The 12188-nt window shown below is 37.4% G+C and overlaps 1 protein-coding gene across 2 annotated transcripts in view; it reads right to left on the reverse strand.

Moving 5' to 3' along the window:
* Positions 1 to 12188, reverse strand: part of BRAF (B-Raf proto-oncogene, serine/threonine kinase) — a 167013-nt gene that overhangs the window by 14587 nt on the left and 140238 nt on the right. For both annotated transcript variants that reach the window (XM_047097110.1, XM_047097111.1), the window contains 3 exons: positions 7493 to 7539; positions 6555 to 6673; positions 2841 to 2972 (listed from right to left, as the gene is read on the reverse strand). In XM_047097110.1, the coding sequence (XP_046953066.1) occupies positions 2841 to 2972; positions 6555 to 6673; positions 7493 to 7539 (298 nt within the window). The remainder of the gene's footprint in view (positions 1 to 2840; positions 2973 to 6554; positions 6674 to 7492; positions 7540 to 12188) is intronic.

Consider the following 12188-nt stretch of genomic DNA (forward strand, 5'->3'; position numbering starts at 1 on the left):
TTCTTTATCAAATATTCAACCTGGTTTCAGACTGGCAAATTCCAGAAGGTTCTTACTACCAGACAGAATTAACCAGTAAAGGCCTTACCCTTCTGTTGGTCACTCACTTACTTCTCTTATGGAGAGTAAGCCCTTGCCACATCATTTATTATACTCCTGTGGAAGACAAAGCACCTAAAATGCCAAGAAGTGGATGAGTGCAAAACTCTGGGTTGCTTTTTATCCATATTTTGGAGATAATAATACCCATTTCCATAATGTATTATTTTATTAAAACAGAAGTATTCACTGGATTTCATCCAGATCTTAGAGTCATAAATTTTTATTTGTGGTCTCTATGATAAATCAACTAAAACTAAAGTTCCCTTGTAAAGTTCCCTTTTCCCTTGTAGAAAAGTAATATGCAAAGGAAAAGTGAACATGGCACAGGGTATTATGTCTTATGGTTGAATGAATAGGACTGTAGAAGACAGGGCACAGGAAGTGTGCAAATTAGAACCAACCTTGCTACTCAGATTGCCATCATCCAATCAATCATCTCAGTGATCTAGAATCTGTCACAAGTCCAATGAGTGCAATGGGTCGACTACGCTCCTTCGCTAGTAGTTTGGTCTATCTTGAATCTATGCTTCATGCAGGGCTTAAAATGTCAGGTAATTAGGAATCAGGTCACAGATTTTTTTTAACACTCAAAGGTAGTATTCAACGTTCAAAAGCTATGTAGTAGTTAGAAAGACCAAACAGCAACTAACCAATTAGCTCTGTGCTGACCTTGGTAGAAACAGTCATTTAAATCACTTTTTTCATCTACATAGAATCCAGAGCACTCTGGGTAAGGGGCCATCTGGTCACTCAGCAAGTATCCACAAAGTACAGGACAACTGAGACTACTTCTCTGAAATCACATACTAGCTGAAGTTCTTAGAGAGAAAGATACTCAGAGTTATTACCAAAAAGATGGAGAGTTGAACTGATGACCAACACACATACACACACACTACTTACATGAAGTTAACACATCTATAAATTAAAAACTATCATTTCATTAGATTGAGAGCTTATGATAAAACACATACCACATTCACACTGTTGGATTTTTTTTTTATTCTTTGGATTGGGGATTCTCAACTTCGGTATGTATAAAAATCACCTGGCAAACTTATTAAAAATGCAAGTGCTTGGACTTTACTCCATGGAATCAGAATCTGCTCTAGTATCTCTATTTTTAAACAAATTACCCAGGTAATTCTTCTTCTTCTTTTTAATGTTTATTTACTTATTTTGAGAGAGAGAGAGAGAGAGAGGTGGAGGGGGGAGGAGAAGAGAATCCCAAGTAGCTCCAAGCTGTCAGTGCAGAGCCCAATGTGGGGCTCAATCTCATGAACTGTGAGATCATGACCTGAGCTGAAATCAAGAGTTGGGTATTTAACCAACTGAAATACCCAGGAGCCCTTACTCAAGTAATGCTGACGCAAACCACAGTACAAAGTATAAATATTATTTATAGTTTATATGGTCAACTATTGTTTTGTTTTTATTTTTTATTTTTTTAAAGGTTTATTTATTTTTGAGAGAGAGAGAGAGAGAGAGAGAGAGAGAGAGAGAGACAGAGCACGAGTGGGGGAGGGGCACAGAGAGAGGAAGACACAGAATCTGAAGCAGGCTCCAGGCTCTGAGTTGTCAGCACAGAGCCCGACGCGGGGCTCGTACTCACGGACCGTGAGATCATGACCTGAGCTAAAGTCGAACGCTTAACTGACTGAGCCCCTGTTTTTTAATAGATTAATGGTGGAATTGCTGCAATCTCTCTCTCTCTACACACACACACATACACACACACACACACACACACTTTTTTACATACTGAGGTATATACGATAATTTTAGTAAAGACAATTTCATTTTCTTGGTTAGTGTCAAAGTCCTGGTGAATTTCATGTGGCTGGGACAGAAAAGGCAAAGAGCTGCCTGAGGCTAAGTTGGGTACTGGGGGCGGGGCGGGGGGGGTGAGGTAAAGGACAGAGAACAGGAACTTAGGAAGAAATAAATACAAAAATTTCCTATTAGAATTCTCCTTCTAGAAAAATGGAAAGCATGAAGTAAGTCTTTCCATTTACCTAGTTAACAAAAGGGAGAACCCGTACTAATTTCACAAGAATCCGATATGAAGAACAGCACAGCCAGGCTGCTTAGCACAAGTGGTGACGGAACAGAGAGACGGCATAAAGCCCAGTCGCTGCAGCGGCAGCGCCTCCTTCTAGCCGAGCTCGGTCAAGAGATGTGACCAACACCCACTGCTGCAGCTCTAGCTTCTAGTCAGAACATGAGGAGCTATACTCCATTACAACACTTAGCACTGAGCTTTCAAGGAGAGGCCTTACACGCAGCTACTATTGCTGAGAGTATACCAAAAGTTTCCAAAACTGGTAACAAAGATCAAGATATCTATTTTTCACGCCTACCCGGACTCAACGCTTCTTTTCTTGCAACAAACTGGAGTCTTTTTCTTTTTAATTAAAAATTTTTTTTTATTTAATTTTGAGAGAGACAGACAGAGAGAGAGACAGAGAGAGAGAGAGAGAGAGAGAGAGAGAGAGAGAGAAGGTGCACAATCAGGGAAGGGGCAGAGAGAGAGAGGAGGAGACACAGAATCTGAAGCAGGAAGGCTCCAGGCTCCCAGCTGTCAGCACAGAGCCGGTTGCAGGGCTTGAACTCACAAACCTCCAGATCATGACCTGAGCCGAAGTCGGACACTTAACCGACTGAGCCACACAGTTGCTTCCAAACTGGACTCTTTATACATATAGTAAAATAAACCCCAAGAGATGGTAAAGATTTACCTGGTCCCTGTTGTTGATGTTTGAATAAGGTAACTGTCCAGTCATCAATTCATATAGAACAATCCCAAATGCATATACATCTGACTGAAAGCTATATGGGTTTTTATCTTGCATTCGAATTACTTCCGGTGCCTGTCAGAACACAAAAAGACAAATATTCTTGTTTACTCTTCAACTTCAACTGAATAGACTGAAAAGCAGATTATTAAAATTCCCAGAACAATGCTTTTGTCATTAAATAATTCATCTAATATGCAATCAATTCTCTTATTAATGGGCAAAGAAGTAGAACTGATCAAGAAGAAAAATGCTTGGTAAACTCTGAAAGAGGTGGTATTACCCGAGATTCCATGTGCATTACTAAGATTTTATAATTTTATCAGCCATCCTCTTTCAGCACAAAATCCTGTCATTGCTATTTGAATCCTTCCCAGGACTAGTCCTATCAAGAATCAGTTCCCATTTCCCATTCTTGATTCAGTAAAGAAATATTACATCTGTGTTCGTGTTTGGGAGTAGCACAACCACTATGGTAACTGCCTTAGAATTTTGGTTTTCCCCCTTGGTACATGGTTTTCCTCGTCTCAGGGCACCTTCGAGAATACTGGTAAAACTCCTGCCTCCAAAAGCATTGTCAACATGCCATGGATGCTTTATTAACAAAAGCAAGAGACAGCAGGTTGACTTAGAAGATGGTATAAAGAATCTTGGCTGCTTGCTTCTTGGGAAAAGCTATAGACCAAAGCATATTTGCTACATTTTTACACATTTCACTCACTGTACTCTAATACTTAATTTCTTCTTGGCTGTTTACATAAAATACAATAGATGGTCAGTTAAATATTAGCTTAAAGGAATTACTTCACCTTGCATCTTCTGTTCTGTTTCACTTGGAAGAATTGTCTCATTAGAGAAATTGCAGAGTATAAATAAAAACTCTTGTGAAAGCGTTACTTTGATACCAAAACCTGGACTGACTGCAAAAATGGCTGGAAGACCTGGAACAAGATTCCTGGTCACAGGTCAGGGTAAGGCCGGTCAGACTCTCTCAAAAGGCAGGCAATGACATTCAGCCTCACCCGAAAATCACAATGACCTGTATAGACTTTAACCTCTCAATGTCCAGACTACAATCTAGAACAGAATCTGGGGAGGGGATCCAAGCACTGTTATTTTTTTAAGTTCCCCAGATGATTTTAATGTCTAACCAAGGTTGAGAACCACTGATAGATGTACAGAGGCCCTGATGGAAGGATGGGGGCGTAGAAGACGACTGTCTACTTACTTTGGTCAAACATCTTACTAACTGCTTTTAGCAATATAGTACAAAATAAACCACATACAACTGTGCTATAGTGAACAAGCCAGAATACTGAGAGGCTGGTTATGATAGACACAATCTGAAAAGCCAGAACACAGTTTTGAGAGGAAGAGAGTAATAAATCAGTTGAGGAACTAAATGTCTTTTTAAAATTTAGTTTTACCTCACTGTTGTTGGTAGATGGCTTGATGTAAAGTTGTATGTCATCTATTTACAAGAAACGCATAATCAATCCTCAATTAATTTAGTGATTTAAGATCCTCAATTAATTTAATGATTTAATTTGTAAAAATTTTCACAAAGGTGTCTTTCCCCTCTAAGATAAATAAAACAAGGTTGAGAAGACTATTGTAAATAGTTCAGAGAATTACATAACCTTAGTCCTGACCCAACTCTTCTCTCTTGTCTACGGATGTTCCATTTTTGTTTCTGAAGGCACTATCAACCCAAAAGGATTTATTCAATAATTAAGTGTACTATTGGCTACTCTCGTATTAGAACTCAGCTTGATGGAACAAAGGATGAACCAATCTACCTATGTATCAACAAAAAAGAAATCAGAAGAAAATGTAACACTTTATGTATAATAATCTACTAACTGTATAAAACTACGGTTTTTGAAAAAAGGACAAACCTGGAGATTTAACTGAGCCTCTCTTCCACACTAGTTAAGATCAACACACCTTTAAAACATGTATTTATTGTTTCTTTTTAATATTAGGTTTTATAATTTCAGTACTTAATATCTGCCAGCCCACCCCTTCCTAGGATACACTGCCATCTTGTAACAAGGTGTATGACTTAAAGGTGCGTGAGATCCAGTTTACAATTATTAATTAGCCTCTGGTTTATAATGATTTATTAAACAATTAGAATAATCAAAGTCACAAACCTAGCTAGCTCTAATTACTGAATCTTAGACACAGAAAAGGTATTAGAAATCCACTAGTCCAACCACCATTAAAAACTGAGAGACGTGGAGGAGGTTAACAAACATGCAGGCTAAGAGTCAAATAGAGCACTTAAGTACCAATCTCCTAATTCTAAGTCCAGTGAGCTCCTTCCACTTGCTACTTTGCCTTAACTCCAGTTATTATTACAAGAAATCATAGCCGAATTGAACCCTAAGTTTTCCTCACTGATTCAGACATCTATCTTGGAATTCCCTTCCTGGAGACTGCTATGGATAGTTCGGGGAATATACGCAAATGTGGCTTCAAGAGCCCTTGCAGCTTTTCTGTTTCCAGCATCGTGTCCCAAAGTCTTTGTGCAGATTCAATTATTTAAACCTTCAAATTGCACTAATGGTTTGGGGACATCCTATATTCAGCTGAGAGCAGCGGTTCTCAAACTTTTTTGTCTCAGGCCTCTTTTAGTCTTGAAAATTACTGAAGATCCCAAGGGCATACACAGGTATTTATCATTTTTAAACCTAACAGGGAAACTGTTAAAATATTTAGTAATTCCATAAATAATAAAACAACAGCCATTAGATGTTAACACAGATGACCCATGTTTAATGAAAAGTGTATTTTCAAAACCAAAAACAGTTCAGTGAGAACAGTACTGCAATTCTCTTTGACTGGTTTAACAGAGTCAGCTACAGACACATATTTGTTGCTGCATTCAATCTGTTGTGATGTGTCACTTCTGGCTGAAGAACATGAAACCAAATGTGGCTTTACACAGGGATGACCTTGAAGACCTCCAAAAGGGTCTCAGAGTCCCTTTTAAGAACGGCTAGCTTAGAGGTTGATTCCTATGCCTGCCCTTTTCAGAGCCTGCAGAAAGTAACTGAAGTTTTCATTCCCTTTTTTCCAACAAAGCAGAAATAGGAATAAAGCAAGAGCTATGCAGGGCAGCACATGGCTGACAGTGTTAAAAATCTACCTTTTTTTTTTTTTTCTTTTTTGTCTTTCCTCTCCCAGCTGTCCCATAATTATAGGTTCTTTCTTGTCTAACGGAAGTACTTGCCAATTTAGGCTTAAATAAGATTGTGAAACAGCCTCTCTCTCAAAAAAGAGGAGTTCTCTTAGCAAAACCTTAATAACTGCTGCAGATCATACCTGCTTAAATGGCATACTTGTTTTTTTCTTTTTGCAACAGGGTACGCAGAACATTTTGAACACAAGATATTTTAGAGAGCCAATTCTGGGTAAAATTTAAACAGTTTATAAAATACGTATTTTTTGTTTGAAATGTACTGAAACTGGTATCATAATACTTTTTATAAAGATAAAGAAAAAGGTTAAAATCTATTCACATAAAAAGTAAGATCAACATTGATTTTTGTGAATACTGGGCATTATGAAACCTTCAATGATTTTCTAGTAGTTCGGCAGCATCGCAGGGTCCACAAATTCCATTAATGGAGCAACGGCCTCAATTCTTACCATCCACAAAATGGATCCAGACAACTGTTCAAACTGATGGGACCCACTCCATCGAGATTTCACTGTGGCTAGACCAAAATCACCTATTTTTACTGTGAGGTCTTCATGAAGAAAAATATCTGAGGTGTAGTAGGTAAAGGAAAACAATAGATCTCATTTTCCTATCAAAGTAAGTAAGCATTACGAAAATTTTAGGTAAGAGATCTAATTTCTATAAGCCTGTAATATGATTTTCTTTCCTTGGTAATAATGATATTCCTTTAAAAAGCACAGTTCTTCCTATTTCCTCTTAAAGTTGACAAATATGTTTTAAAAAATAATTAGTTCTGTTTGGCCTATGTGACCTGCTTTTAAGATTTTTGGGGCTTGAAACGTGGCAGGGTGAGGTGAGATGCTTTCCTGAGTTTCTGGGAAATCGTGAAAACTTTCCCATTAGATTTCAGTAACACAGATCCATTCTTTTGGCATTGCTGACAAAGACACAAAGGTTCTTCACTGGAAGGAAGTTTAGTTGGCGGACAGGGTCTTGAGCTGGGTTTATGGAGGAAGAAGGAAAAATATGTCTTTCTCACCTCCTTGTTACGTAAGTTACAACTTTCAGTTACATCTGCACCACTGGGGGGCAGCGTCAGAGCACTGACAGAAACGAGCGGGCAGCTGCGCAACTCTCCGTTTTATGGAGCTGACAGAATGGAAGCACGCAATCAAAAGAGTACTACTGTTAGAAAGACTGGGTAGATTTTTTTTATAATGTTCAGAAACCAAAAGCAGGTGGTAGTATCCTGCTTCAGTATGCTCTCATGCAAACCCGTTTATTAATTCTCTTTACAATATATTGAACTTAGCATGAAAATTGTTTTTACATAATGTGAAGACAAAATGCAGAAGAAAAAGTCAGGATGTTTTCAAACTTCGCAGACAAATTTCAGGAAGGATACTATTACTCTTGAGGTCTCTGTGGATGATTGACTTGGCGTGTAAGTAACTGAAAAACAAAACATCATTTCAACCTGAGTAGGGGTAAAGACTCTGGCCTCCAAATCTATAGAACATATTTAGGGGTGTAAATAAAGACTTATTCAAAATTATGATACAACTGCAAACTATACATTATGATAACCTCTTTACATAAGAATATTAAAATAAACGGTCAATGAATTTAGGATTATAGGAACATATTACTATTACGGAACAGCCAAAATCCTGTATTGTGTTAAAAGACTTTGCTTTATCTTTTACTATTTACCAATACAAACCTTTCACTCCAGCCAAGCCTATTTATCCGTGTCTTTTCAACAGACATTGATATTTAATCCCACCTCTGTGATCAATGCTCCCCTCCCAAACCCATCCCCAAATGAACTTTCATTCTATTCTCCCCCATTCATTCCTATCCTTTAAGACTGAACGCTCCCTCTAACTTCTGAATGAAGCTTTCCCATGATTAACTCAACTGAAAGTGATCTTTCAGTGTTCACTTATGTAGTAATTATTTAACAGCTTGATTCATGTATTTTTCCCTCTGTGCCTTTGGTTTTCTTTTCAGAATGTAAATTCCACCAGAATATGAAGATTTGATTGATAAAACCATTTTAAAGGTAGTAGTATACATTACTAAAATACCTTCTTTTTTTTTTTTTTTTTTTGAAGATTTTATTTTTAAGTAATCTCCACACCCAACATGGGGCTTGAACTCATAACCCTGAGATTAAGACCGCATGCTCCACCAACTGAACCAGCCAGGCATCCCTAAAATACCTTCTTAAAAATACAGAGGAGCTTTACCAGACATGTTAATCTTAAATTAGCTACTAATGGCCACAGTAAATAATCCTATTGTTGATTAGTTTAAAATAGCATATAATAAGAGAAAATTAAGTAATACAGAATAAATTTTCAAAACAGACAAAAATAGTGAGGAGGAAACCTGCTATATAACATCCACAGTGAGTCTATTTTAAAGTCGATGATAAATTTAAATTATCTGTTACCCCTAAAAACTGCTTGAGTTCACTGAGGGAAAGGGCTCTGCCTACTTTACTTCTGTTTAATCTCCAGGGCCTAGCACAGTGCCTGGCATATGGTAAGTATTCAACATGTCTGTTGAGTCAACTACAATGAAATGCATATAATATTCTAGTCAAAGTTATTTTTCTTCATTTGATACTACAGAGAAAAGATACAGGAGACTTCTGAAATTTGACAATGACCATTAGGAAACAAATTTTGCTTTAAAATGACACTTTAAAGTCTAAATGGTATAATCAAAATTATGTAATAAACAGTTAAAAATGGAAGATTTACAATGATTAAGCTTTATTTATGCTTTTACATCTTCATTTAAACTTCCTCATTCTCCCAGAGATCAAGATTTTGAAACTTTCCTCTCAGACAAAATTTTCATTTCAAACTACTGTTTATACAAAGTAACCCCTTCTCTTCCAGTTCCTCTCTCATATCAGTTTACTTCCTGCATAGATTACTGCATTTTAAAGTTGTCTTGTTGTCATGACTTCTTAAACTCAATCTCACTATATCACCCACTCTCTCTTATGTTGAAGGAAAACATGATGTCATTTATGGGTCTCATTTGCTTAAAAAGTTCTGCAGTGACAGAGAGAGGTACAGATGGAGAAAAAGGGGCCTCAATCAAATGCTTTTTCAAGATGGGGAGACCCTGTCTCCTCTTCAGAAAGAAAGGGGAACAAATGGTGATGGTGCTCAGTGGCGGAGCTTGGTGCTTTGGTCAGAGATCTGGTATTTAATGCACAGAAAAAGTGTTGGTCTTTGAAAAGAGATTGTTTTCTTTGAAATTAAACACAACAACAAATGGGTGGTAGAAATGAACTATATGGCAGCATGATTAAGTTATAAGAAGATAAAGGTGTTCCTGATGTTGTCAATTTTTGCAACGAATCTGATACAAAGAAATATAGCAAGAATAAAGTAAATAGAAATGTACCCAGAGGGTTGAGGGGAGAAAAAAATTCTGACTGGGAAAGTACTAGATAATTAACAAGATATAAATACAAGTGCTGAGCTAGTGATATAACCCTAGTAGAAGGTGGACAATATAAATCTAACACAGGCCAAAGTCATATACAGCTGCAACCTGAAATAGCACCCCCTTATCCTTGGGTAATCCTTTACTGGTTGAGGGTAGGGAAGGGAACAAGAATAAATTAACTTTACTATAGATTATACAGAAGGCTATCCATTATTTAAAGCAGTCAAATTGGACTCCCTTCTTAACTTTTCAAAGATGTTAAAGAGAACCTTATAGGTTTATAACAGTAGCAAGAAAGAAAAAACATGCTATAAACTAAATGAGTATCACATCTTCTTGATAGGTTTCCCTTGGGAGTTTCCTTCCTTGAAGCAAAAGTATCCACCTACAGAATCATTTAATCTGAAAGCTGGGCAAATCATCTAGTAAAATTTGTTCTCTATGCTACTTCTTTCAAGCTATTATCCAAGATTCAGGTTTTTAACATTCTTTTAAGAGCTTAATATGATGCCTCAAGAGTAAATACAATACTCTAGATTTGATCCGATCAACACAAACTAGAGCGACTCTCATCTTAATTTTCTCCTTGAACATAAGACCTGAAACCATAAAACTCCTAGGGAAAACAAAATAGGTAGCAAGGTCCTTGACATCAGTCTTGATAATCATTTTTTTTTTTTATTTGACACCAAAAACAAAGGCAACAAAAGCAAAAATAAACAACTGGGACTACGTCAAACGAAAAAGCTTCTGCACAGCAAACGGCACAGACCACCAACAAAATGAAAAGGCAACCTACCAAATGGGAGAAAATATTTGCAAGTCATATATCTAATAAGGGAATATCCAAAAAATATAAAGAGCTTGTAGAACTCAATAGCAAAAATCCCAAACTGATTAAAAAACAGACATTTTCCCAAAGAAAACATACAGATGGCCAACAGGTACATGAAAAGGTGTCCAGCATCATTCATCATCAGGGAAATGCAAATCAAAACCACAATGAGCTATCACCTCATACCTGTTAGCATGGCTATTATCAAAAAAACAAGAAACAGCATGTAGTGACAAGAATGCAGAAAAAAGGGAACTCTTTCAAGGGTACACTGTTGAAGAGAATGTAAACTGGTACAGCCACTATGGAAAACAGTATGCAAGTTCCTCAGAAAAACTTAAAAATAGGATTATCATATGATCTAGTAATCCCATTTCTGGGTATATACCCAAAAGAATTTAAACCAGGCTCTCAAAGAGACATCTGCACCCTCATGTTTACTGCAGCATTCTTCACAATAGCAAAGATACAGAAACAACTTAGTGTTCATGAGTGAATAAAGAAAATGTCACACATACACACTCACACATGAATATTATACAGCCACAAAAAAGGATATCCTGCTGTTTGCAACAACATGGATGGACCCTGAGGGCATTATCTGCAATGAAACAAGTCAGACAGGGCAATCCAAATACCATATGCTCTCACTTAGATGTGGAATCTAAAAAAACAAAACAAAATTTAATTCATCTTCATCTTCCTTATGTGGGCTAAAAAATTATATCAGCCATTATTGAGAGTATTATGGCAGCCACAGTCACTCTACAGACTTCTATTAAAATTATATTCAGTTCCAACCCTACAGGGTTGTTCTTGCATTGCTCCTACACAACAGTTTCCCCATCCTATATTTGTATGTGTATCTTTCTTTTCTGACCTTGGGTAAGATGTCTTATCTTGTAGACGTGGCCTATAATCTCAGCTGATTGAAATTTTAGTTTTCATTAAAAAATAAGTTTTAAAAGATCAGTGTGCTCTTGATGCCCTCACCTAAGTTATGTGTAAACATGCTAGTCACACTCAGGAGCAGAATGAAACAAAAAATCTCCTTCAGCTTAATAGCTTCGGGGATGATGATCGTTATACACTTATGAACCTAGTCCAATTCTCCATGCATTTACATCTCTTGATCCTCTCCTCAACGCCATCATGAGAATTATCACTCAAATGCCTTGCTGAAATGCAATCACTAAGGCTACATTTGCTGTAGGATTTGCCTGATTTATCGGTGTTGCCTGTTTGTAACAGTCCCAAGTGTCTCTCACTGAAGTTCACTACTCTTTTCTTGTATTTTCAACTGTTTCTAAAACCAAAGAACTGGCTTCCAAGACATTAGCATTTGAATCCCGTTTCACCAAATGGTACACAATTTCAAAAATGTTCATTAGACTTCACGTAGCAAGCTGAATCTCTCCCCAGAAACCTACGGAGGGTGTGGCAGCTGATGGGACTAATATGCATGAGGGTGGTGACAATATTTGATCCAAACAATTTCAATTACAGTGTCCCTTCTACTTTGATGCTCTCCACTCTCCTCATAACCACACTGTGCAAAGTGAGTAAGACTGAAGGGAATGAGACTCTGGCTACTCCTCTGCAGTCAACAATCATTTATACTTTAAAATAATTAAAATATCAGGCTCCTGGGTGGCTCAGTTGGTTAAGCATCCAACTTTGGCTCAGGTGATGATCTCGTGTTTGTGAGTTCAAGCCCCAAGCTGGGCTCTGTGCTGACAGCTCAGAGCCTGGAGCCTGCTTCAGATTCTATGTCTCCCTCTCTCTCTCTGCC

The sequence above is a fragment of the Lynx rufus genome, unplaced genomic scaffold, assembly GCF_022079265.1.
Source record: "Lynx rufus isolate CCGP_SWC_20201006 ecotype Redwood Valley unplaced genomic scaffold, mLynRuf1.p SCAF_4, whole genome shotgun sequence".
NCBI lineage: Eukaryota > Metazoa > Chordata > Mammalia > Carnivora > Felidae > Lynx > Lynx rufus.